Genomic DNA, 27,668 nt, shown 5'->3' with positions numbered 1-27,668 from the left:
GATATGGAAGGTCAGAGATCACCAGACGACTGTCTGTAATACCTTCAGTGGCTCCAATATTTAACATGGTGAAATCACAGCAGTGCGCTTTTATGCCACGCATAGCTCCTGCAGAAAAATGACCCTTATTAAAGTCAGAAATTCTCAACACTCCTGTTTTAATTACAGTACTATGTTAGCTAAGACAGAGAGCATGTTTTCCTTCAGATCACCTAAGAAGCGTATCGCCTGAGTTTTCCGTTATTTCCTTCTGTTCGAAAATTTAACGACATTCAAGACTACATTCAAATCAAATCAAATTTTATTGTCGTTAAACAACTTAGTGATGTAATAGACAGCATCAAAAAACACAAGGATAGGTACCAAAACACAGTACAGGTCCTTTTTAAAGGTACCAATTAGTTTTTAAAAAATATACAGAAAAGAAAAGTACATATAGTTATACATCTCCTTGGATCAAATTTGTCACAGACAAAACCGCCTATATCTTCACTACATGCTATAAACATCATTCATTCTGGAGGCGTCTCAAGTTTTCTTCGAATTCCAGAATGTTGTAGGTTGTATTCAGAATCAGCCAATTTTTAGTTTCTTCCCTAGTTGCTGTACTGGCATTTCCGTCAGTGTTATAGGCAGTTTGTTGAATAGCTTAATCCCCATTGTTCTCTGCTCGTCTCTTTTTACGTCTTTACTACAACGTTTCGCATCACTGCATGTTAGACGAATGCCACACTAGGCGATTTTCTCCCCTCGGTAAAAATCGCGGCTGAAATAGTCGCCCGCGATTGCAATCGCGGCGGATGAAGCCGCGGCGACGAAACTGGCTGCAGAACAATCGGTGGGTTCTGCAGTTCTATTGCAGCCAGCCGCGAGACACACCATGCATGATGGATGGCCTGTCATTCAAAACTGAAATATTTAACTGCAATAGCATTATATATAGTTTGACGTCACAGAAGGCGTAACCGCCAACGAAAATGGTGGATTTATCCAGTTACACTACTGGCCATTAAAATTGTTACACCAAGAAGAAATGCAGGTGATAAACGGGTATTCATTGGACAAATATATTATACTACAACTGACATGTGATTACATTTTCACGCAAATTGGGTGCATAGATCCTGAGAAATCAGTACCCAGAACAACCGCCTCTGGCCGTAATAACGGCCTTGATACGCCTCGGCATTGAGTCAAACAGAGCTTGGATGGCGTGTACAGGTACAGCTGCCCATGCAGCTTCAACACGATACCACAGTTCATCAAGAGCAGTGACTGGCGTATTGTGAGGAGCCAGTTGCTCCGGCACCATTGACCAGACATTTTCAATTGGTAAGAGATCTGGAGAATGTGCTGGCCAGGGCAGCAGTCGAACATTTTCTGTACCCAGAAAGGCCCGTACAGGACCTGCAACATGCGGTCGTGCATTATCCTGCTGAAATGTAGGGTTTCGCAGGGATCGAATGAAGGGTAGAGCCACTGGTCGTAACACATCTGAAATGTAACGTCCACTGTTCAAAGTGCCGTCAATACGAACAGGAGGTGACCGAGACGTGTAACCGATGGCACCCCGTACCATCACCCTGGGTGATACTCCAGTATGGCGATGACGAATGCACGCTTCCAATGCGCGTTCACCGCGATGTCGCCAAATACGGATGCGACCATCACCTGGATTCGTTCGTGCACCCAGGTTCGTCGTCGAGTACACCATCGCAGGCGCTCCTGTCTGTGATGGAGCGTCAAGGGTAACCGCAGCCGTGGTCTCCGAGATGATAGTCCGTGCTGCTGCAAACGTCGTCGAACTGTTCGTGCAGATGGTTGTTGTCTTGCAAACGTCCCCAACTGTTGACTCAAGGATCGAGACGTTACAGCCATTCGAATAAGATGCCTGTCATCTCGACTGCTAGTGATACGAGGCCGTTGGGATCCAGCAGGGCGTTCCGTATTACCCTCCTGAACCCACCGATTCCATATTCTGCTAACAGTGATCGGATCTCGACCAACGCGAGCAGCAATGTCGCGATACGATAAACCGGAATCGCAATAGGCTACAATCGGACCTTTATCAAAGTCGGAAACGTGATGTTACGCATTCCTCCTCCTTACACGAGGCATCACAACAACGTTTCACGGGGCAACACCGGTCAACTGCTGTTTGTGTATGAGAAATCGGTTGGTTCAAAATGGTTCGAATGGCTATGAGCACTATGGGTCTCAACTACTGAGGTCGTCAGTCCCCTAGAACTTAGTCCCAGGTGCAGGGCTCTGTGTGGTTGTCTATGTCGGCGTACCTGACGGCGCAGGAGCTATGAAGGAGTCAGTAGTAGTTCTGCTCTGTACAGTCTTTGGGCTGTAAGATTTTATTAATTGTTATGTTTTTATTTGAAAGTCTAGTTAATCGTCGGTAGTCAATTCTTTTAAGTAAGGCAAAAGAGATGTCCAAAACAAGTCATCAGGATATTTTTGTGGTACAGCACAAGTTGAACTGTGCGTCAAAAATCATATCAACTCTCTTTCAAATGGTTCCTGAAGTTTCCTTTTACTTGCTTCAGCAGTGGAAGGCTTTACAGCAATGTTAGGTGGCGGTGAACTGTCTTCATTATGCTTTTCCGCTTCATCATCGTCAAGAATAGAGGCATCATTCATATTTCCTGAGGTCCTGAAATTAAAGGAAACATTTTTGGAGAAACCCACATGCCACTTTGTACTGTGGAAATGTTTGTGATGTGATAAGTATATAGTAATTCGGTATCGAGAAGGTAATTATCATATCCATGGGAAATACATTTAAATGTTACAAAATGTTAAAGTTTTTACTTACTGCCTCAGTACCATGGCTTCTTGCAGGGAACACATCTGTCTTTGATAGACACACATGTTTCGTTCTTTTTTTTTTTCAGCCGTTGCTTTGCCACTCTTTTTATCTTTTTGTAATACTAACCCTACAACTTATCTAAGAGAATAGATTAAGGAAAGGCAAACCTACGTTTCTAGCATTTGTAGACTTACAGAAAGCTTTTGACAATTTTGAGTGGAATACTCTTTCAAATTCTGAAGGTGGCAGGGGTAAAATACAGGGATCGAAAGGCTATTTACAGTTTGTATAGAAACCAAATGGCAGTTATAAGAGCCGAAGGGAATGAAAGGGAAGCAGTGGTTGGAAAGGGAGTGAGACAGGGTTGTAGCCTCTCCCCAATGCTATTCAATCTGTGTATTGAGCAAGCAGTAAAGGAAACAAAAGAAACATTTGGAGTAGGAATTATAATCTATGGAGAAGAAATTAAAACTCTGAGGTTGGCTGATGACATTGTAATTCTGTCAGAGACGACAAACGACCCGGAAGAGCAGCTGAACGGAATGGACAGTGTCTTGAAAGAAGGATATAAGATGAACATCAACAAAAGCAAAACGAGGATAATGGGATGTAGTCGAATTTAGTTGGGTGATGCTGAGGGAATTGGATTAGGAAATGGGACACTTAAAGTAGTAAAGGAGTTTTGCTATTTGGGGAGCAAAATAACTGATGATGGTCGAAGTATAGAGGATATAAAATGTAGACCGGCAATGGCAAGGAAAGCGTTTTTGAACAACACTAATTTGATAACGTCGAGTATAGATTTAAGTGTCAGGAAGTCGTTTCTGAAAGTATTTGTATGGAGTGTAACCATGCATGGAAGTGAAACGTGGTCGATAAATAGTTTAGACAAGATTAGAATAGAAGCTTTCGAAATGTGGTGCAGGAGAAGAGTCCTGAAGATTAGATGGGTAGATCACGTAACTAATGAGGAGGTACTGAATAGGATTGGGGAGAAGAGGAATTTGTGGCACAACTTGACCAGAAGAAGGGATCGGTTGGTAGGCCATATTCTGAGGCACCAAGGGCTCTCCAATTTAGTATTGGAGGGCAACGTGGAGGGTAAAAATCGTAGAGGGAGACCAAGAGATGAATACACTAAACAGATTCAGAAGGATGTAGGTTGCAGTAGGTACTGGGAGATGAAGAAGTTTGCACAGGATAGGGTAGCATGGAGAGCTGCATCAAACCAGTCTCTGGACTGAAGACCACAACAACAAGAATTCTTTCAGGCTGCGACTATATGCATCACACATATTCTTCCACCGTTTTTGTACTTCTTTTCCTGTAGGGACGTTAAAAATAATTTTTCTTACATCTGATCATTGAAGTTGATTAATTTCTATCAACCTGGTGTTGGGTTTTATACTCATCTCATTTATAACAGGTATACTCGAACGGGATGCTCCAGAAGGCTCTGCAAGATTTGTTTTTACTCATACTAGGCTACTCAACTATTGCATCTGTAATTGAAGATACACGGAGAGAAATTCGCTACTGCTTACAACCAAAGTGCGTGACAATGCCAACGATAAAGGACTTAACAAGAAATAGCTCTGAATATTGAGAAAACTACCGATTTTCATCACTGCGTAGGTGCCATTGACGGTAAGCACGTGCGGCTATTGAAGCCTTGGAGTAATGGAAGTGAATTTTCTGTGATAAACAGTTTCATTCCGTAGTGCTTATGGCAATTGCTGATAGTGACTATTGCTTCCGATACGTTGATATAGGAGGATATGTACACAATGGTGATTCCAATATTTTACAAGGAACTAACTTCGGAAGGTTGCCTCTTCCAGACGCGAAGCCTTTGACTAATGAACGAAACAATGAAAATGTGCCTTTCGTACTTATAGGTGACGAAGGTTTTGCTCTCGATACACACTTGATGCGTCCTTTTGCAAGCAAATGACTCACATTCTCGAGAAGAGTTTTTAATTATAGGCTGTGTAGAGCAAGGCGTGTAGTACAATGTTCGTTTGGCATCTTTGCTAACAAGTGGCGAATTTTCCACACGGCCATACGTGTTAATATTAACCTGGCTGAAAGTATCATGAAAATTTGTTGCGTGCTGCATAACTCTATGTGGAAGCTTGATGGCTATCGGTTGGAAAATACTTTAACCTGTTCTCTGGAAACTATGGAAAACGTGGGACTAGGAGGTAGCAACCGTGGTTGTGACATCAGAGACACGTTTTGCAACTACTTCTGTGGAAGGATCAGTACCTTGGCAAAACGCATACATCGTTGGCAAGTGCAATTAGAAGTCTGCAGATAAGGATGTCATTTCTTATCATAAGCTGTACTTAGCTGCACCGTCCGCAGCTCGTGGTCGTGCGGTAGCGTTCTCGCTTCCCACGCCCGGGTTCCCGGGTTCGATTCCCGGCGGGGTCAGGGATTTTCTCTGCCTCGTGATGACTGGGTGTTGTGTGATGTCCTTAGGTTAGTTAGGTTTAAGTAGTTCTAAGTTCTAGGGGACTGATGACCACAGATGTTAAGTCCCATAGTGCTCAGAGCCATTTTGTACTTAGCTGTATCAGTAGTTGATACATTTCATGTTCACATTGGCACGTTACACTATTTGGTTTATGACTTAAATGCTACGAATATGTTTACAAGAATACCTTTCTTCCAAACAACCCTTTCTAGTTTCCCTTTTAACTTTTATATGACTTACCCCATAAAACCTTAAGTTTTCGATTTTTTTTAACTCTAGCCTCATAACTTTTTTTTTTGCCTTAGGTAGACTAATACTGAATTAAGGTATTAGTAAGAAAAATTTGTATAAATTCAGAGTATTTATTGTTCTTACTTTTTCAAATATTGAAAGTAGTTTGAAAATACCTCTAAAGCATTACATTAAATCATGCAAACTTTCAACACAATTGGCCGGCCTGAGTGGCCGAGCGGTTCTAGGCGCTTCAGTCTGGAACTGCGCGACCGCTACGGTCGCAGGTTCGAATCCGGCCTCGGGCGTGGATGTGTGTGATGTCGTTAGGTTAGTTAGGTTTAAGTAGTTCTAAGTTCTAGGGGACTGATGACCTGAGAAGTTAAGTCCCGTAGTGCTCAGAGCCATTTGAACCATTATACAATTACGAGGGTCACTCCAAAAGAAATGCACACTATTTTTGTAAAAATACAGTTTTCATTCTGCATGTGTGAAAGTTTTACAGTGTGTAGATACATCCTTCCCGCTTGTTTTCAAACTTAGTTCAACCTGTTCCCGTGAGTGGCGCCGTCACAGCATGTCTTCAAGATGGCTGCTACAGTTGACGTTCGTCAGAAGCAACGTGCTGTGATAGAATTCCTGTGCTGTGAAAGCGAGACAGTGTGAAACATCCACAAGAGGTTGAAAGAGGTGTACGGAGATGCTTCTGTCGATCGCAGTACAGTTAGTCGGTGGGCAAGCAGGTTACGTGACGAAAGCGGGCACGGCAATATTGAGGATTGTCCTCGCAGCGGCAGGCCTCGTACTGCACACACTCCAGACAACGTGCAGAGAGTTAACGAATTGGTGACTGCTGACAGGCGCATCACAGTGAACGAATTGTCACACTACGTTGGGATAGGGGAGGGAAGTGTTTGCAGAACACTGAAAGTGTTGGCGTTAAAAAAGGTTTGTGCCAGGTGAGTTCCCACTATGTTGACAGTGGCTCACAAGGAAACAAGAAAAACGGTATGCAGCGAACTTTTGGAACACTACGAGAATGGTGGAGATGAATTTCTTGGAAGAATTGTGACAGGTGATGAAACATGACTCCATCTTTCACCAGACACAAAGAGGCAATCAGTGGAGTGGCATCATGCAAATTGACCCAAGGAAAAAAAAATTCAAAACCACACCTTCTGCTGGAAAAGTTAAAGCTGCGGTGTTTTTAGATTCCGAACGACTCTTGGTTGTGGACATCGTGCCAATTCTGATGCGTATGTGACGACACTGAGGGAACTTCAAGCTCGACTGTGTTCGACCACACCGGCAAAAGCAGGCTGTTTTGCTGTTGCACGACAATGCACGGCCACATGTCAGTGAAAAAACCGTGGAAGCGATCACAAAACTTGGATGGACGACACTGAAACACCCGCCTTCAGTCGTGACCTGGCTCCATGTGACTACCATCTCTTTGGGAAACTGAAAGACTCTCTTCGTGGAACAAGGTTTGAAGATGATGACTCCCTTGTGCACGCTGCCAAACAGTGGCTCCAACAGGTTGGTCCAGAATTTTACCGTGCGGTTATATAGGCTCTGGTTCCAAGATGGCATAAGGCAGTTGAGACGGATGGAAATTATGTTGTTGTTGTGGCCTTCAGTCCTGAGACTGGTTTGATGCAGCTCTGCATGCATGGGAATTATGTGGGGAAATGAAAATATTGTTCCTGAAGGATGTATCTGTACACTGTAAAACTTTTAAACATGTAGAATAAAAGATGGATTTAAAAAAAAGTAGTGTGAATTTCTTTTGGACTGACTGTAATTGAAGGGCTTATTTCAATAGTGGTACAAGTCCATTTTTGTTCATTGTCAGATACAGAGTCCTAAAGTTAAATGAACGCTGAAAAATCTGCAGTTGAGATACCAGTAATATTCAAGCATATGGCTTGTTACTAGAAATGAACCTTTCTTTCTGTTTGTTTGGATCATTAATTCAGAAGCATTATAGGCAGAAAAGTGGAGGTTACGGACTTGTACCACTATTGAAATAAGCCCTTCAATTAATACCTTCAGTAGCTTCAGTATTCAACAGTACGGCGAAATCCCTGCAGTATGCTTTAGCATCACTCATAGCTCGCTCATAAAAATTACACTGCGTTTAAGTTAGGAATTTTCATCACTCTTGTTTGTAATCAGAATTCGATGTCGACATTTATTACAGATGTATCAACTTGATCCGCTACATTTACGAGAATGGCACTCTACGTGTGAAAATAAAGGAAGACTGGACCACTGAAGGGGTTCTTGTGATTAGAAGCGTCTGCTGGTGGGTTTCCGGGATCCGCTGAACAGGTCAGGAGTCCACTACACACAGGAGGCGGCTACACGGGTAGCCGGGACTCTGTGGAAGCGACTGGGCGGTTTTTTAGGTTAGAGTGTCTCAGGGGGCCACAGAAGGGACGTCCGTCTAAAAGTGGGCAGGTAAAACACAGTAAGGTAGGTGCAGAAACGATTGATATCTTAAATTGTCGTAGCTGTGTTGGGAAAGAACCAGGGCTCCGAGCCGTAATAGAAAGCACTGAAGCTCAAATAGTTGTAGGTACACAGAGCTGGCTAAAGCCGGCAATACGTTCAGCCGAAATTTTTTCAAACGATCTAACAGTGTTCAGAAAGGATAGATTAAATGCAGTTCGTGGTGGAGGATTTATTGCTGTCAGAGGTAGTTTACCTTGTAGCGAAATTGAAGTAGATAGTTCGTGTGAAATAGCATAGGTAGAGGTTATACCTGACAATCGGACTAAACTATTAATTGGATCGTTTTACCGACCCCCCGACTCAGAAGGCATAGTTGCTGAACAGTTCAAAGAAAACTTGTCTCATTTCAAATAAGTACCCCGCTCATACAACTATAGTCGGTGGTGACTTCAATCTACCCTCGATATGCTGGAAAAATTATACGTTTAAAGCCGGCGGCAAGCATAAAACGTCATCCGAAATTGTACTGAATGCTTTCTCAGAAAATTATTTTGAACAGTTAGTTCATGAGCCCACTCCAAGCGTAAATGGTTGCGAAAGCATACTTGACCTTTTGGCAACAAATAATCCTGCACAATTAGTGAGTATTGTGACGAATACAAGCATTAGCGACCACAAGGCAGTTGCTGCTAGGCTGAATACCGTAACACCTACAACCACCAAAAAGAAACGCGAAGTATATCTATTTTAAAAAGCTGATAAAAATGCTCATAACGTCTTTTTAACAGACAGTTTTCACTCCTTCCGATCTGATCATGTGAGTGTAGAAAAGTTGTGGAATGTTTTCAAAGAGATAGTATCAACAGCAATTGAGAGATATGTACCACATAAATTAATAACTGATGGTAGACAAAACGGGTTAGATCGTTGTTGCAGAAGCAACGAAAAACGGATGCCAAATTTAAAAGAACGCAAAATCCCCAAGATTGGCAAAGTTTTACAGAAGTTCGAAATATGGCGCGTACCTCAATGCGAGATGCTTTTAATAATTTCCACAACGAAATTCTGTCTCGAAATCTGGCAGAAAACCCAAAGAGATTCAGGTCATACATAAAGCATACCAGTGGCGAGACGCAATCAGTACCTTCACTGCGCGATAACAACGGTGAAGTCACTGATGACAGTGCCACTAAAGCAGAGTTATTAAACACGGTTTTCCGAAACTCCTTCACCAAAAAAGACGAAGTAAATATTCCCGAATTCCCATCAAGAACAATTGCCAAGATGATAAACATAGTAGATATCCTCGGTGTAACAAAGCAGCTTAAATCAGTTAATAAAGGCAAGGTCTCCGGTCCAGATTGTATACCAGACATGTTCCTCTCAGAGTATACCGATACAATAGCTCCGTATTTAGCAATTATATACAACCACTCGCTCACAGAAAGATCCGTGCCTAAAGACTGGAAAATTGCTCAAGTCACATCAATACCCAAAACGGAAAGTAGGAGTAATCCGCTGAATTACAGGCCTATATCACTAACGTCGATTTGCAGTAGGGTTTTAGAACATATACTGTATTCGAACATCATGAAGTACCTCTAAGAAAACGATTTATTAACATATAGTCAGCACGGATTCGGAAAATATCGTTCTTGTGAAACACAACTACCTCTTTATACTCATGAAGTAATGAGTGCTATCGACAGGGGATGTCAAACTGATTCCATATTTTTAGATTTCCAGAAGGCATTCGACACAGTTCCTTACACGTTTCTTCTAACCAAACATCGTGCCTATGGAGTATCGCCTCAGTTGTGCGACTGGATTCGTGATTTCCTGACACAGGTCACAGTTCGTAGTAATAGACGGAAAGTCATCGAGTAAAACAGAAGTGATATCCGGCGTTCCACAAGGAAGTGTTCTAGGCCCTCTATTCTTCCTGATGTATATTAACGACATAGAAGACAATGTGAGTATCCGTGTTAGATTATTTGTAGATGATGCTGTCATTTACCGTCTCGTAAAGTCATCAGATAATCAAAATCATTTAGATAAGATATCTGTATAGTGCGAAAAGTGGCAATTGACCCTGAACAAAGAAAAGTGTGAAGTTATTCACACGAGTAATAAAAGAAATCAGCTAAATTTCGATTACGCGATAAGTCACACAAATCTGAGCGCTGTAAATTCAACTAAATACTTAGGAATTACAAATAAACTAAATTGGAACGATCACATAGATAATATTGTGGGTATAGCAAACCAAAGACTGCGATTCATTGGCAGAACACTTAGAAGGTGCAACAGGTCTACTACAGAGACTGCTTACACCACGCTTGTCCGCCCTATTCTAGAGTACTGCTGTGCGGTGTGGGATCCGCATCAGGTGGGACTGACGGATGACATCGAAAAATACAAAGAAGGACGGCTCGTTTTGTATTATCGCGAAATAGGGCAGAGAGTGCCGCAGGCATGATACGTCGATTGGAGGGGCTACCATTAAAACAAAGGCGTTTTCGTTGCGACAGGATCTTCTCATGAAATTTCAATCACCAGTTTTCTACTCCGATCGCGAAAACGTTCTGTTGGCACCCACATACATAGGAATAAATGATCAGCACGATAAAATAAGAGAAATCGGGGCTTGCACAGAAAAATTTAAGTGCTAGTTTTTCCCGCGTGCCGTTCGAGAGAGGAACGGTTGAGACAGCATGAAGGTGGTTCACTGAACCCTCTGCCAGGCACTTTGTCAATAGCAGAGTAATCACGTAGACGGAGATGTAGAAGCGCGTAATAGCGCTGGTGTTTCGCCGAATATTATTCCATTCTTTTTAAAAATTAAATGATATTGGAAACTAGGTTCTTTCTTTGCCCGTCTCGTTTTACATCTGAACTGCAACCGCTCACATCATTGCAGGCTAGATGGACCGTCGGTTAGCCAGTGCTGTCCAAGTTTAACGCGCAGTAAACCTGTTTCCTGCACATTATCGCTCAGTCTATGTGCGTGCAACACTGCATAAAACGCATCCTTGCGATTGTACTTGACTGTACTGGTCACAGCCTGGCTTTCGCTCCACGTGAAACGAAATCCAACGAGATTCGAGCAAACGCGGAAGAATGCATGGCGTAATGTTTACATCCGGTTTATTCTTATGAAGAACAGAGTATACGTCTAGAAGTGTGTGACATGAATCGTAAAAGACCTTGTACATTATGTGAAATTGTTGGAACCCGTTAAGGTAATGGTGCGAGGTTCTTTGGCGCTTATCGATACACGGTAATCCGTGTTCAGTTTTGCAGTGTGTTTTACGTGATTACAAATCAAAAAGCAATACGTAGTCATTGTGATTTCCGGTTTGTCATTACTGTGTCTGATGTGAGGCTTCGTGAGTATCTGGCACATAAATGCCCCCGTGGCGTTTACTTGCAACGCAAACTTGATCGCGAATTTCGCCGGCACACACATGCGTGCAGTCGGTGAGACCTTGACTTCGCCTCGCAGCTGACGCAATGCAGTTAGACTCGCCGAAACCTGCCGGCTGGGTAGGTGGGGGAGAGGGGAGGGGGAAGGAGGGAGGGAAATGTGTGGGAGCCAGCCTGACGCAACAGTGGGGCGCAGAATTACAGTGGAGCTCCAAGTGCCCTCCGCCACACACCGCAAAGGCCAATTCACCCTGTCCGTGACGGCACGACGCGTCTAGTCAGTTCTTGTCACGTGATATCAACTGTTCCTCCGCGGGAATTGCCACCTTCCTAACGTTATTTTCTCAAGTGTAATCGCACGCCAAGTACACATTCACAGCGCGGTAGCGTATCTACGTGGATGCTGGAGTCCACGTTTGTACGAAAATGACATTTATCGGACTCAAATGGGTTTGCAGCCAGCAGGGATAGCTTGTATATTAGAGAAGGATGACAGAAGTACAAGCCGAGGCAAAAATGTGTGCGTCCAAAACTTGTCATTGCCTGGAACAGAAGAATAATTTCACACGCACTACAAGGAGCTGGAGGAAAAGGAATCTGCATTTTACAACTACTTTTGAATATCGAAGCACCAGTTTTTTTTATTTGCTACAACAAACTGTACCCAGGATTGAGGAGCGCCGGAGCAAAAAACGGAAAAATCCTGATTTGCTGTTAATGCAGAAGGTAACAAATAGTGATCTCTAAAAAGCTCCACAAGCTATAAAAAGAAGAAACACACCATAAAACACTTGATGTCGCGTTGTGCTGAATGTTATTTTGTGCCAGCATGTACTAATACTCCCGTCCAAAGAAAGCAAGTCTTCACAGACGTGAAAATTACCGAAGTATCAGTTTAATAAGTCACAGCTGCAAAATACCAACGCGAATTCTTTACAGACGAATGGAAAAACTGGTCGAAGCCGACCTCGGGGAAGATCAGTTTGCATTCCGTAGAAATGTTGGAACACGTGAGGCAATACTGACCCTACGACTTATCTTAGAAGAAAGATTAAGAAAAGGGAAACCTACGTTTCTAGCATTTGTAGACTTAGAGAGAGCTTTTGACAGTGTTGACTGGAATACCCTCTTTCAAATTCTGAAGGTGGCCGGGGTAAAATACAGGGAGCGAAAGGCTATTTACAATTTGTACAGAAACCAGATGGCAGTTATAAGAGTCGAGGGGTACGAAAGGGGAGCAGTGGTTGGGAAGGGAGTGAGCCAGGGTCGTATCCTATCCCCGATGTTATTCAATCTGTATATTGAGCAAGCAGTAAAGGAAACGAAAGAAAAGTTCGGAGTAGGTATTAAAATCGATGGAGAGGAAATAAAAACTTTGAGGTTCGCCGATGACATTGTCTGTCAGAGACAGCAAAGGACTTGGAAGAGCAGTTGAACGCGATGGACAGTGTCTTGAAAGGAGGGTATAAGATGAACATCAACAAAAGCAAGACGAGGATAATGGAATGTAGTCGAATTAAGTCGGGTGATGCTGAGGGAATTAGATTAGGAAATGGGACACTTAAAGTAGTAAAGGAGTTTTGCTATTTGGGGAGCAAAATAACTGATGATGGTCGAAGTAGAGAAGATATAAAATGTAGACTGGCAATGGCAAGGAAATCGTTTCTGAAGAAGAGAAATTTGTTAACGTCGAGTATAGATTTGAGTGTCAGGAAGTCGTTTCTGAAAGTATTTGTATGGAGTGTGGCCATGTATGGAAGTGAAACATGGACGATAAATAGTTTGGACAACAGGAGAATAGAAGCTTTCGAAATGTGGTGCTACAGAAGAATGTTGAAGATAAGGTGGGTAGATCATATAACTAATGAGGAGGTATTAAATAGGATTGGGGAGAAGAGAAGTTTGTGGCACAACTTGACAGGAAGAAGGGACCGGTTGGTAGGACATGTTCTGAGGCATCAAGGGATCACCAATTTAGCATTGGAGGGCAACGTGGAGGGTAATAATCGTAGAGGGAGACCAAGAGATGAATACACTAAGCAGATTCAGAAGGATGTAGGTTGCAGTAGGTACTGGGAGATGAAGAAGCTTGCACAGGATAGAGTAGCGTGGAGAGCTGCATCAAACCAGTCTCAGGACTGAAGACCACAACATCATTTCCCCCTACAGCTCAAACACGCGAATACAGCAAAAGTGGATACAGATCGGGTTTTGTTCCGGCGCTCCTCAACTATTAAAAGCAGCACTGTGTTACGAGCTGCTATCACAACCCGTGAAAAATTGGCAAGTTTCGCTGCCAGTCCGGTGCAAATTTTTATTCTATAGTCTTACCTCCCTCAATACCTTTCCCTTGCAAGATTTATAGGTTTTAGTTACATTCAGTATTTGGCTGTTCAAGTGAATTCTATACGCATCGTTTGCTTCCTAGAGTTCCAATACGTGGCGGTCCTGAATTTAAGATTTGGTGGTCCGGAATGTGTATTCAGTTTTTCATTTTGTTCCTTGCCTATATTTATAACGGTTGTTCTGGTTACTCTTAACGCCACTGGAGTCCTCTCGGCTACCTTATTAATGGAAATAAGAGGCCCTGCATTCTGCCTTTCCATCCGAAAATATTGTCTTACGTTATTAACGTGATTGCTTCGCAATGGTGTTCCTTATCTGACTTTGTTCTAAGATAAATTCCGGACTGTGCATTCTAAGACGACCCTGCTTCTCATTTTCGGACATTTTGTACGGACAAGCCAGTGCAGTAACTTGTCACACACTCGCAACGGACACAGACGGAAAGTAGACATTAAGATAGCGCAGTTCACACAACATGGCGCGCATTGAGACAGCTGCTGAACGCTCCGTAGTCTGTTATCGGCACGCGGTGGACGAGGGAAAGTCGAAACGATGAATCATACATAGGTCGGTTGTGAGTAGCAGATGACAATCGCTGAATGCATAGATTTCTTTCGGCCGAACATGCAAACTGATTACAGTTGATTTCTATATGCAGAGCGGGAAGAAATTAGATGGTCTGACAGAATAACATGTAGCAAAGCACGAGACTAGTTCACGTTAGAATGTGAGCCAGCCAATCTCAACACAAAATTAAGATTGCAGTAATGTACGAGGGTCACTCCAAAAGAAATGGACACTATTTTTTTTTTATTTCCATCTTTTATTCTACAGTCTGGTCAAAGAAAACCACCGGGAGAGCGGTGTGCTGACCACACGCCCCTCCTATCCGCATCCTCAGCTGACAAGGGAACCTCCCCATCGCACCCCCCTCAGATTTAGTTATAAGTTGGCACAGTGGATAGGTCTTGAAAAACTGAACACAGATCAATCGAGAAAACAGGAAGAAGTTCTGTGGAACTGTGAAAAAATAAGCAAAATATAGAAACTAGAAACTGAGTAGTCCATGTGCAAGATAGGCCACATAATGGCTTATGTAAACACAGGAGCGCCGTGGTCCCGTGGTTGGCGTGAGCAGCTGCGTAACGAGAGGTCCTTGGTTCAAGTCTTCCCTCGAATGTAAAGTTTAATTATTTATTTTCAGACAATTATCAAAGTTCAGGCGCTCACACACAATCAAATTCGCTCTCCAATATTCCAGGACATGTTCAGATTTCCTTGGACATATGCAGCACGAAAAAATTTGAAAACGTTAAAAACATGTTTTGACAGAGCACAGGGAAAACAGTGCGACTGTGAAACTGTTGCATTCATTTGTTGCAGTTTATGTGACAAACTCATGTTTTCATCACTTTTTTGGGAGTGATTATCACATCCACAAGAAAACCTAAATCGGGCAAGGTAGAAGAATCTTTTTACCCATTCACCAAGTGTACAAGTTAGGTGGGTCGACAACATATTGCTGTCATGTGACGCACATGCCGTCACCATTGTCGTATAGAATATATCAGACGTGATTTCCTGTGGAGGAATCGGTTGACCTATGACCTTGCGATCAAATGTTTTCGGTTCCCATTGGACAGGCACGTCCTTTCGTCCACTAATCGCACGGTTTTGCGGTGCGGTCGCAAAACACAGACGCTAAACTTATTACAGTGAACAGAGACGCCAGTGAACGAACGGACAGATCATAACTTTAAAAAAAAGTAAACTTTTCTCTCGAGGGAAGACTTGAACCAAGGACCTCCCGTTCTTCAGCTGCTCACGCTAACCACGGGACCACGGCGCTCGTGTGTTTACCCAACCCATTGTGTTGCCTATCTTGCGCATGGACTACTCAGTTTGTATAATTTGCTTATTTTTTCATAGTTCCACACAACTTCTTCCTGTTTTCTCGATTGATCTGTGTTCAGTTTTTCAAGGCCTATCGACTGTGCCAACGTATAACTAAATCTGAGGGGGGTGCGATGGGGACGTTCCCTTGTGAGGATGACACGGCGCTCGGATGGTCCCGATGGGCCACTTGTGGTCTGAAGACGGAGTGCTTTTTTTATTCTACATGTTTGAAAGTTTTACAGTGTGTAGATACATCCTTTAGGAACAATATTTTCATTTCTCCGCATAATTTCCGTCCCTCTCAACTACCTTACCCCATCTTGGAACCAGAGCCTGTATACCCGCACGGTAAAATTCTGGACCAACCTGTTGGAGCTACTGTTGGCAGCGTGCACAAGGCAGTCATCATCTTCAAACCTTGTTCCACGAAGAGTGTCTTTCAGTTTTCCAAAGAGATGATAGTCACATGGAGCCAGGTCAGGACTGTAAGGTGGGTGTTTCAGTGTTGTCCATCCGAGTTTTGTGATCGCTTCCATGTAATTTTTTACTGACATGTGGCCGTGCATTGTCGTGCGACAGCAAAACATCCTGCTTTTGCCGATGTGGTTGAACACGACTCAGTCGAGCTTGAAGTTTCTTCTGTGTCTTCACATATGCATCAGAATTTATGGTGGTTCCACTTGGCATGATGTCCACAAGCAAGAGTCCTTCGGAATCGAAAAACACCGTAGCCATAACTTTTCCAGCAGAGGGCGTGGTTTTGAATTTTTTTTCTCTGGTGAATTTGCATGACGCCGCTCCATTGATTGCCTCTTCGTCTGTGGTGAAAAATGATGGAGCCATGTTTCATCACCTGTCACAGTTCTTCCAAGAAATTCATCTCCACCATTCTCGTAGTGTTCCAAAAGTTCGCTGCATACCGTTTTTCTTGTTTCCTTGTGAGCCACTGTCAACATAGTGGGAACCCACCTGGCACAAACCTTTTTTAACGCCAACACTTTCAGTGTTCTGCAAACACTTCCCTCCCCTATCCCAACGTAGTGTGACAATTCGTTCACTGTGATGCGCCTGTCAGCAGTCACCAATTCGTTAACTCTCTGCACGTTGTCTGGAGTGTGTGCAGTACGAGGCCTGCCGCTGCGAGGACAATCCTCAATATTGCCGTGCCCGCTTTCGTCACGTAACCTGCTTGCCCACCGACTAACTGTACTGCGATCGACAGCATCTCCATACACCTTATTCAACCTCTTGTGGATGTTTCCCACTGCCCCGTTTTCACAGCACAGGAGTTCTATGACAGCACGTTGCTTCTGACGAGCGTCAAGTGTAGCAGCCGTCTTGAAGACATGCTGTGACGGCGCCACTCACGGGAACAAGTTGAACTAAGTTTGAAAACAAGCGGGAAGGATGTATCTACACACTGTAAAACTTTCACACATGCAGAATGAAAACTGTATTTTACAAAAATAGTGTGCATTTCTTTTGGAGTGACCCTCGTATGTCGTATTTCCGATTCTGGCGAAAATTCGAACTGTGTAGTTGAACTGTAACCTAAGGAATAAAATAATAGCAAATTCAATTTACAAACCATAACAAATTACGACCGATCTTCCTGATTCACTACAGAGAACCATTCATTGAGCAGTTACCAAGGCTTCATTAGCAGATGGTTAATTGTGTATGCCAACTTCTGCATAACAACACACAGGACTAGTCATTAAGAGCGGAGTAATACAGATTCCAGTCGTAAAATCTGGTCGTGTTTCTACATACATGCAGTGATTTGAAGCCTAAGTCTTTTAGCTCGACTTTAGTTCCTGCAGTCTGTAATCTCCCCCCTGCTTGCTAATTCCATCTATTGTCCACATTAGTCTTTTATGAAGATTTGAGAGGAGCGAAGATTACAATAAACTTTCAAGTTTACTTAGCTTGTCATGTTGAGATGGCTCCAGTTCTTGTTGTCTAGAGGTCCGATTCTTGAAGTTGAAAATGTCATATTTTATATCCTCACGGTTGGATTCATAAAATTTGAAGACTTTTGCTGCAGAATTTTTGTTCTTACGTTAATATATTTTTCTCACATTTTAGTATGTCATGCAGTCTTTTTTTTATGTTAACAATGCTGAAATTACAGTTTCCGCACAAAATACAAAAATACGTCCGATCACATCAGAGGCATGCTTACGACGCTCGCACTCTGCGGAAATAACCATATTCCAAAGAGTTTACAATTTTTCTTAACAAAAGAATTTCTAGTAGTTTGTTATTTTCAGTTATTGTTCCATAAATGAATCCAGAAACAAACACAGTAGTACAGTACTGCGTAATTAATAACAGAAATTTCAGTGTGCCAGGGGTTCGTAATTTCAACTGTTTGTAAAAAAAATAATTTGAGCTGTATATTCAGAACTAGTACTTATCGATTATAACACAGACTAAAACGTTTCATAAAGCAATTCATTTTCATAAATTTTAGCTTGAAATATAACATAATGCGTATAAAATTATATGAAAGTTTTCAGAAAAGCGACTGAGATAATACTGACCTGTCCACAATTCGAAAAATAATAATGGTATCGAGAACTTCTGTTGAGGAAAAGTAATGCTGCAGGAGGTTGTTGCTTCACAAGCCCCTCCTAATATTGCGTTAGATGTCTGTTTTGAAAGCCTTCATGATCCACACTGCTTTGCAGCTAGAAATTAAAGAAATTAGGTCTCAGCCCCTTCTGAAGACATGTTCTGCAAAATGAAGGTGCTGCAATAAAAAGCGAAATCTTGAAAACTGTGTTGTTGATCGTTTGTGCCAACTAACCTATGCCACGAATTGGACGTAGAACGGATATCTTGGTGTTGTAGTTCACCTGTGATGGACAACTTTTGCCAGCTTTTGCTTGCCACACGTGTTGAGGTTGCTGTTACAACTACTCACCGAAATTTGTGTTTTGCCCCACGGCTGAATGAGCGATTGGGGAATGACAGTTTGTCACAAAGTAACTATTGGAGCCTTTCTTGAAGTGGGTCTGTTGTCGGTGACTACATCTCTCTTACTGCCAAGCCATTTTTTAACGAATGAAAGCGTTCTGTATATGAACTCGTAAAGAGCTCAACGGTACTAATCATGTGATTCACTACGATATTCTTTGTAGGTAATGAGCATATAAGAGAAATTTGCACATCTACATCTACATGACTACTCTGTAATTCACATTTAAGTGCTTGGCAGAGGGTTCATCGAACCACAATCATACTATCTCTCTACCATTCCGAACAGCGCGCAGGAAAAACGAACACCTAAACCATTCTGTTCGAGCTCTGATTTTTCTTATTTTATTTTGATGATCATTCCTACCTATGTAGGTTGGGCTCAACAAAATATTTTCGCATTCGGAAGAGAGAGTTGGTGACTGAAATTTCGTAAATAGATCTCGCCGCGACGAAAAACGTCTTCGCTTTAATGACTTCCATCCCAACTCGCGTATCATATCTGCCACACTCTCTCCCCTATTACGTGATAATACAAAACGAGCTGCCCTTTTTTGCACCCTTTCGATGTCCTCCGTCAATCCCACCTGGTAAGGATCCCACACCGCGCAGCAATATTCTAACAGAGGACGAACGAGTGTAGTGTAAGCCGTCTCTTTAGTGGACTTGTTGCATCTTCCAAGTGTCCTGCCAATGAAACGCAACCTTTGGCTCGCCTTCCCTAGAATATTATCTATGTGGTCTTTCCAACTGAAGTTGTTCGTAATTTTAACACGCAGGTACTTAGTTGAATTGCCAGCCTTGAGAATTGTACTATTTATCGAGTAATCGAATTCCGACGGATTTCTTTTCGAACTCCTGTGGATCACCTCACACTTTTCGTTATTTAGCGTCAACTGCCACCTGCAACACCATACAGCAATCTTTTCTGAATCGCTTTGCAATTGATACTGGTCTTCGGATCACCTTACTAGACGGTAAATTACAGCTTCATCTGCGAACAATCTAAGAGAACTGCTCAGATTGTCACCCAGGTCATTTATATAGATCAGGAACAGCAGAGGTCCCAGGACGCTTCCCTGGGGAACACCTGATATCACTTCAGTTTTACTCGACGATTTGCCGTCTGTTACTACGAACTGCGACCTTCCTGACGGGAAATCACGAATCCAGTCGCACAACTGAGACGATACCCCATAGGCCCGCAGCTTGACTAGAAGTCGCTTGTGAGGAACCGTGTCAAAAGCTTTCCGGAAATCTAGAAATAAGGAATCAACCTGAGATCCCCTGTCGATAGCGGCCAATACTTCGTGCGAATAAAGAGCTAGCTGCGTTGCACAAGAACCATGCTGATTACGTATCAATAGATCGTTCCCTGTTGTCACTTTAAATTACTCTGGGGTTGTCATCTTGGAAAATCGGGTTTTCTGCCTGTAATCTGCGTCGTAATTGGACGATGTTTCTATCACATAATTCGCAATCTTCATCAGGTGCTCCCTGAGGCTGAATTCAGTGTGGGCTGGGTCCAGTATTTACGTCTATTTGAGGCTAGGCCGTACGTCATCGCTCCCGCGTTGCGTCGAGTGCTCCGTCCGAAGTTACGTGTTGGCCAGTAGCAGCAACATCTACATCTACATCCATACTCTGCGAGCCACCTGACGGTGTGTGGCGGAGGGTACCTTGAGTACCTCTATCAGTTCTCCCTTCTATTCCAGTCTCTTATTGTTCGTGGAAAGAAGGATTGTCGGTATGCCTTTGTGTGGGCTCTAATCTCTCTGATTTTATCGTCACGTTCTCTTCGCGAGATACACGTAGGAGGGAGCAATAAACTGCTTGACTCTTCGGTGAAGGTATGTTCTCGAAACTTCAACAAAAGCCCGTACCGAGCTACTGAGCGTCTCTCTTGCAGAGTCTTCCACTGGAGTTTATCTATCATCTCCGTAACGCCTTCGCGATTACTAAATGATCCTGTGACGAAGCGCGCTGCTCTCCGTTGGATCTTCTCTCTCTCTCTCTCCTATCAACCGTATCTGGTACGGATCCCACACTGCTGAGCAGTATTCAAGCAGTGGGCGAACAAGCGTACTGTAACCTACTTCCTTTGTTTTCGGATTGCATTTCCTTACGATTCCTCCAATGAATCTGTCTGGCATCTGCTTTACCGACGATCAACTTTATATGATCATTCCATTTTAAATCACTCCTAAAGCGTACTGCCAGATAATTTATGGAATTAACTGCTTCCAGTTGCAGACCTGCTATATTGTAGCTAAATGATACGGGATCTTTCCTTCTATGTATTCGCAGCACATTACACTTGTCTACCTTGAGATTGAATTGCCATTCCCTGCACCATGCGTCAATTCGCTGTAGATCCTCCTGCATTTCACTACAATTTTCCATTGTTAAAACCTCTCGATATACCACAGCATCATCCGCAAAAAGCCTCAGTGAATTTCCGATGTCGTCCACAAGGTCATTTATGTATACTGTGAACAGCAACGGTCCTACGACACTCCCGTAGTATTTCCCAGGCGTACCAGCTGATGGAGATTGCGGGTTATACGGTCGAAACATAGTGCAAGTACGACGCAAATTACTGGCAGAAAACCTGATTTTTGGCAACACGGGTAGCAACGCGGTCTAGGGCACCTTGTCACGGCACCTTGTCACGGCACCTTGTCACGGCACCTTGTCACGGCACCTTGTCACGGCACCTTGTCACGGCACCTTGTCACGGCACCTTGTCACGGCACCTTGTCACGGCACCTTGTCACGGCACCTTGTCACGGCACCTTGTCACGGCACCTTGTCACGGCACCTTGTCACGGCACCTTGTCACGGCACCTTGTCACGGCACCTTGTCACGGCACCTTGTCACGGCACCTTGTCACGGCACCTTGTCACGGCACCTTGTCACGGCACCTTGTCACGGCACCTTGTCACGGCACCTTGTCACGGCACCTTGTCACGGCACCTTGTCACGGCACCTTGTCACGGCACCTTGTCACGGCACCTTGTCACGGCACCTTGTCACGGCACCTTGTCACGGCACCTTGTCACGGCACCTTGTCACGGCACCTTGTCACGGCACCTTGTCACGGCACCTTGTCACGGCACCTTGTCACGGCACCTTGTCACGGCACCTTGTCACGGCACCTTGTCACGGCACCTTGTCACGGCACCTTGTCACGGCACCTTGTCACGGCACCTTGTCACGGCACCTTGTCACGGCACCTTGTCACGGCACCTTGTCACGGCACCTTGTCACGGCACCTTGTCACGGCACCTTGTCACGGCACCTTGTCACGGCACCTTGTCACGGCACCTTGTCACGGCACCTTGTCACGGCACCTTGTCACGGCACCTTGTCACGGCACCTTGTCACGGCACCTTGTCACGGCACCTTGTCACGGCACCTTGTCACGGCACCTTGTCACGGCACCTTGTCACGGCACCTTGTCACGGCACCTTGTCACGGCACCTTGTCACGGCACCTTGTCACGGCACCTTGTCACGGCACCTTGTCACGGCACCTTGTCACGGCACCCCCTGTTGGAGGGTCGAGTCGTCCCTCGGGCATGGGTGTGTGTTACTTTAAGTTAGCTTAAGTAGTGGGTAAGCTTATTGACCGATGTCCCGTAAGACCTTACCACAAATTTCCAAAACTTTACCTGATTTTCGAAGATTTTCGAAGGAATAGAAATACATCACTTTAATACAAGACAGTTAATGTCACAGTTAATGTCAACTTCATTCTATTCCTTTCCTAATAATAAGTTCCTTCAGTGACACGAGCAATTCACATACAGACAATACTTCAGTTGGCACTGAGTAACCAAACAGTTATCTATTATTGCATGAAGAGGTGAAGCAGCAATAGACACAACCACTTCTGGCGGTATTAACTGCCTTGATACGCCTGGGCATTAAGTCAAACAGAGCTCGGATGGCGTGTACAGATACAGCTGCCCATTTAGCTTCAACACGGTACCACAGTTCATCAACAGTAGAGACTGGCGTATTGTGACGAGCCAGTTGCTCGGCCACCATTGACCAGACATTTTCAGTTGGTGAGAGATCTGAGGAATGTGCTGACCAGGGCAGCAGTCGAACATTTTCTGTATGCAGAAAGGCCCATACGGGACCTGTAACATGCGGTCGTGCATTATCCTGCTGAAATGTAGGGTTTCGCAGGGATCTAATGAAGGGTAGAGCCACGGGTCGTAACACATGTGAAATGTAAAGTCCACTGTTCAAAGTGCCGTCAATGCGAACGAGAGGTGACCGAGACGTGTAACTAATGGCACCCCATACCATCACGCCGAGTGATACGCCAGTATGGCGATGACAAATAAACGCTTCCAATGTGCGTTCACCGCGATGTCGCCAAACACGGATGCGACCATCACAGAACCTGGATTCATCCGAAAAAATGACGTTTTGCCATTCGTGCACCCAGGTTCGTCGTCGAGTACACCATCGCACGCGCTCCTGTCTGTGATGCAGCGTCAAGGGTAACCGCAGCCACGGTCTCCGAGCTGATAGTCCGTGCTGCTGCAAACGTCGTCGAACTGTTCGTGCAGATGGTTGTCGTCTTGCAAACGTCCCCATCTGTTGACTCAGGGATCGAGACGTGGCTGCACGATCCGTTACAGCCATGCGGATAAGATGCCTGTCATCTCGACTGCTACAGCACGGCGTTCCGTATTACCCTCCTGAACCCACCGATACCATATTCTGCTAACAGTCATTGGATATCGAACAACGCGAGCAAGAATGTCACGATACGATGAACCGGAATCGCGATGGGCTACAATCCGACCTTTATCAAAGTCGGAAACGTGATGGTGCGCATTTCTCCTCCTTACACGAGGCATCACAACAACGTTTCATCAGGCAACGCCAGTCAAGTGCTGTTTGTGTATGAGAAATTGGTTGGAAACTTTCCTCATGTCAGCACGTTGCAGGTGTCGCCACCGGCGCCAACCTTGTGTGAATTCTCTGAAAAGCTAATCACTTCCATTTCACTGCATCTTCTTCCTGTCGGTTAAATTTCGCGTCTGTAGCATGTCACCTTCGTGGTGTAGCAATGTTAATCGCGAGTAGTGTGTGTATTCTGACACATACAGCGCCATCTATTCATCAATTTTCACACTTTTTTCTTCTGCCGTACATTTCCCCCTTCTCCTATAATATTCTGTTGCAGTTTGACGTCATTCTGACCAGTGGTGTTATTTCTACAGCGTTTTGAAAGTTTATGGTTCAATTGGCTCTGAGCACTATGGGACTTAACATCTGAGGTCATCAGTCCCCTAGAACTTAGAAATACTTAAACCTAAGTAACCTAAGGACGTCACACACATCCATGTCCGAAGCAGGATTCGAACCTGCGATCATAGCAGTCACGCGGTTCCAGACTGAAGCGCCTAGAAGAGTTCGGCCACCCCGTCCGGACTTGTAAGTTTATGATTATAATGACCCTTTACTACAACCCCCTATGTATCCCTCACATAGGTGCCGTGAGGATAACATAAGAATAATTGCTGCATGCACAGAGGCAGTCAGTCATTCTTGCAGTGCTGGATACGTGAATGGAATGGGAAGAATCCCTAATACAAAACTCTTAAGGCTTTCGTGGCCACTTGTTGACAAACTGCCTATTGGCTTCTGACTCGGGTTCTTCGGTCGACGTTCATATAATGCTTTTTCTGACGTTTCGCCAGCACGAGTGGCTGGCACTGTCCAAACTTCACCCTCCATCGCCGATAGTGAACTGGAGTCCAGCTCGCGGGCGCAGACTACATGTACCTGGCGCGCCAACGTCCGGTGCGGTTCTCCTCTTGCTACGTGCGGCAGTCATTCGCTGCAGTACGGGAAGCCAGGATCCGTTTACCTTAAGGCTTTCCTCTTTCTTGTTGAAACTTTTCGCGTGTTTTTGTATTTCTCCAGCTTCTCTGTACAAGCACGTGTGATAGTGCTTCTCTACAGCCAGAACTTCCGTGTCGGCGAATTTTATTACGTGGTCGGTCTCATTCAGTGCGTGCTCTGCCACGGCCGATTTCTCCACCTGCCCCAACCTGCAGTGTCGCTTATGCTCTTTGATCCTGGTGTTAATTGATCGTCCAGTCATTCCGACATAGACTTTTCCGCATGTGCACGGTATACGGTATATTCCCGACATTGCAAGTGGGTCTCTTTTCTCCTTCGCCGATCTTCTGTATCGGTTTGAAAATCGTCTTTACGCCATGTTTGCGCAATATACGGCCGATTCTGTCCGTCACTCTGGGAATGTATGGCAGAAAGGCCGTACCCGACATTTCATTTTCTGGTTCCTTACATCGTCGAGTGTTTGGCTCTGTTACACTTCTAATATAATTTGTGCAGTACCCATTGCTCCTCAGGACAGTTTCCAGGTGTTGCATTTCTCGTTTGAGGTGTTGCGGCTCACATATTCGTCCTGCTCTCGTTACGAGCTTACTAATCATGCCTCTTTTCTGGCTGGGGTGGTGGTTTGGCAGTTTGTGCATGTACCGGTCCGTGTGTGTGTCGGTTTTCGATACACGCTGTATCCCAGGTTTCCGCCGTCCCTTGTGACCAGCACATCTAGAAATGGCAGTTTCTTGTCCTTTTCTAGTTCCACAGTAAACGGATCCTGACTTTCCGTACTGGAGCGAACGACCGTCGCAGGTAGCAAGAGGAGAACTGCACCGGAAATGACTGCGGAGCAGCCCTCGGACGTTGGCGCGCCAGGTACATACAGGGTGTTACAAAAAGGTACGGCCAAACTTTCAGGAAACAATCCTCACACACACAAATAAAGAAAAGATGTTATGTGGACATGTGTCCGGAAACGCTTACTTCCCATGTTAGAGCTCATTTTATTACTTCTCTTCAAATCACATTAATCGTGGAATGGAAAGACACAGCAACAGAACGTACCAGCGTGACTTCAAACACTTTGTTACAGGAAATATTCAAAATGTCCTCCGTTAGCGAGGATACGTGCATCCACCCTCCGTCGCACGGAATCCCTGATGCGCTGATGCAGCCCTGGAGAATGGCGTATTGTATCACAGCCGTCCATAATACGAGCACGAAGAGTCTCTACATTTGGTACCGGGGTTGCGTAGACAAGAGCTTTCAAATCCCTCCATAAATGAAAGTCAAGAGGGTTGAGGTCAGGAGAGCGTGGAGGCCACGGGATCGGTCGGCCTCTACCAATCCGTCGGTCACCGAATCTGTTCTTGAGAAGCGTACAAACAAAAAAAATGGCTCTGAGCACTATGGGACTTAACATCTGAGGTCATTAGTCCCCTAGAACTTACAACTACTTAAACCTAACCTAAGGACATCACACAACACCCAGTCATCACGAGGCAGAGAAAATCCCTGACCCCACCGGGAATCGAACCCGGGAACGCGGGCATGGGAAGCGAGAACGCTACCGCACGACCACGAGCTGCGGACAAGCGTACGAACACTTGGACTGAAATGTGCAGGAGCTCCATCGTGCATGAACCACATGTTGTGTCCTACTTGTAAAGGGGCATGTTCTAGCAGCACAGGTAGAGTATCCCGTATGAAATCATGGCGGTGAATCGAGGAAGTACAGTACATACCGACGAAACTAAAATGAGCTCTAACGTGGAAAGTAAGCGTTTCCGGACACATGTCCACTTAACATATTTTCTTTATTTGTGTGTGAGGAATGTTTTCTGAAAGTTTGGCCATACTTTTTTGTAACACCCTGTGTATATAGTCTGCAGCCGCGAGCTCGGCTCCAGTTCACCACCGGCAATGGAGGGTGAAGCTTTGACAATGCCAGCCACTCGTGCTGGCGAAACGTCAGAAAAATCATCAGCCGAACGTTGGCCGAAGAACCCGAGACAGGAGCCAATAAGCAGGTTGTCAATCCCTAATAACTGGAACAATGGTATGTTCCTTGTGCGACGCACTTCATATTGGTCTGTAGACCATAGGTGTAGATGTAAGGACAGAGGGCTGCTCAGTGGCGCCGTTTTGCAGAACTGGCGACCATGGCAGGCAGCAAGAAAGCCCAGGAGGCGGCAGCCGAGGACCTGGGGGCGCTGCTGGACGCGGAGGACGGCGCGCTGGTGACGCTGGTGGCGGGGCGGACGCGGCTGGTGGTGCACCGGGCCGTCCTCGCAGCCAGGAGCCCCGTCTTCGAAGCCATGTTCCGCCACGACACGCTGGAGGCCAGCAGCGGCGTGGTGAGCATCGCGGACGTGGAGGGCGCGGCGCTGAGGCAGCTGGTGGCCTACGTGTACACGCTGCGGGCCCCCAGCGCGCCCGGCACGGCTGCGCAGCTGCTAGCGGCCGCCGACAAGTACGGCCTGCTGGAGCTGAAGGCCCACTGCGAGCGGCAGCTGGCCGCCGAGCTGGCCGTGGAGAGCGCGGCGGCCACGGCGGTGCTCGCCGTCAGGCACTGCTGCCCCAGGCTCACCGAAGTGGCCGTCGCCTTTGTCGAGGCCAACTCCCAGGTCTTGGCCACGCAGGGGTGGGCTGACGCGGTGCGCAGCCACCCTAAAGATGTTGTCGAAGTGAGTCGGCTGATTGCTGTGACTTCAGCGAGATCCAGGTAAGAGAAATGGAGAGAGAGAGAGTGTGACAGAGAGAGAGAGAGTGTGACAGAGAGAGAGAGAGTGTGACATGAGAGAGAGAGAGTGTGACAGAGAGAGAGAGAGAGTGTGACAGAGAGAGAGAGAGTGTGACAGAGAGAGAGAGAGAGTGTGACAGAGAGAGAGAGAGGTGTGACAGAGAGAGAGAGAGAGTGACAGAGAGAGAGAGAGAGAGTGTGACAGTGTGACAGAGAGAGAGAGAGAGAGTGTGACAGAGAGAGAGAGAGAGAGAGAGAGAGAGTGTGTGGTGACAGAGGAGAGAGAGAGAGAGAGGTGTGACAGAGAGAGAGAGAGAGAGAGAGAGAGAGAGAGAGGAGAGAGAGAGAGTGTGACAGAGAGAGAGAGAGAGAGAGAGTGTGACAGAGAGAGAGAGAGAGAGAGTGTGTGACAG

The 27,668-nt window shown here is 45.1% G+C and overlaps 1 protein-coding gene across 1 annotated transcript in view; it reads left to right on the top strand.

The window, feature by feature from the left end:
• Nucleotides 1–27,237, top strand: part of LOC126226587 (speckle-type POZ protein-like) — a gene marked incomplete at its 3' end in the record, with an annotated part of 55,305 nt that extends 28,068 nt beyond the window's left edge. The window contains exon 2 of the mRNA XM_049942229.1: nt 26,664–27,237. Within this exon, the coding sequence (XP_049798186.1) occupies nt 26,675–27,237 (563 nt within the window). The remainder of the gene's footprint in view (nt 1–26,663) is intronic.
• Nucleotides 27,238–27,668: the final 431 nt, after the last annotated feature.

This window comes from Schistocerca nitens, unplaced genomic scaffold (genome assembly GCF_023898315.1).
Source record: "Schistocerca nitens isolate TAMUIC-IGC-003100 unplaced genomic scaffold, iqSchNite1.1 HiC_scaffold_327, whole genome shotgun sequence".
NCBI classification, from domain to species: domain Eukaryota; kingdom Metazoa; phylum Arthropoda; class Insecta; order Orthoptera; family Acrididae; genus Schistocerca; species Schistocerca nitens.
This window is presented reverse-complemented; position numbering and strand designations above follow the sequence as displayed.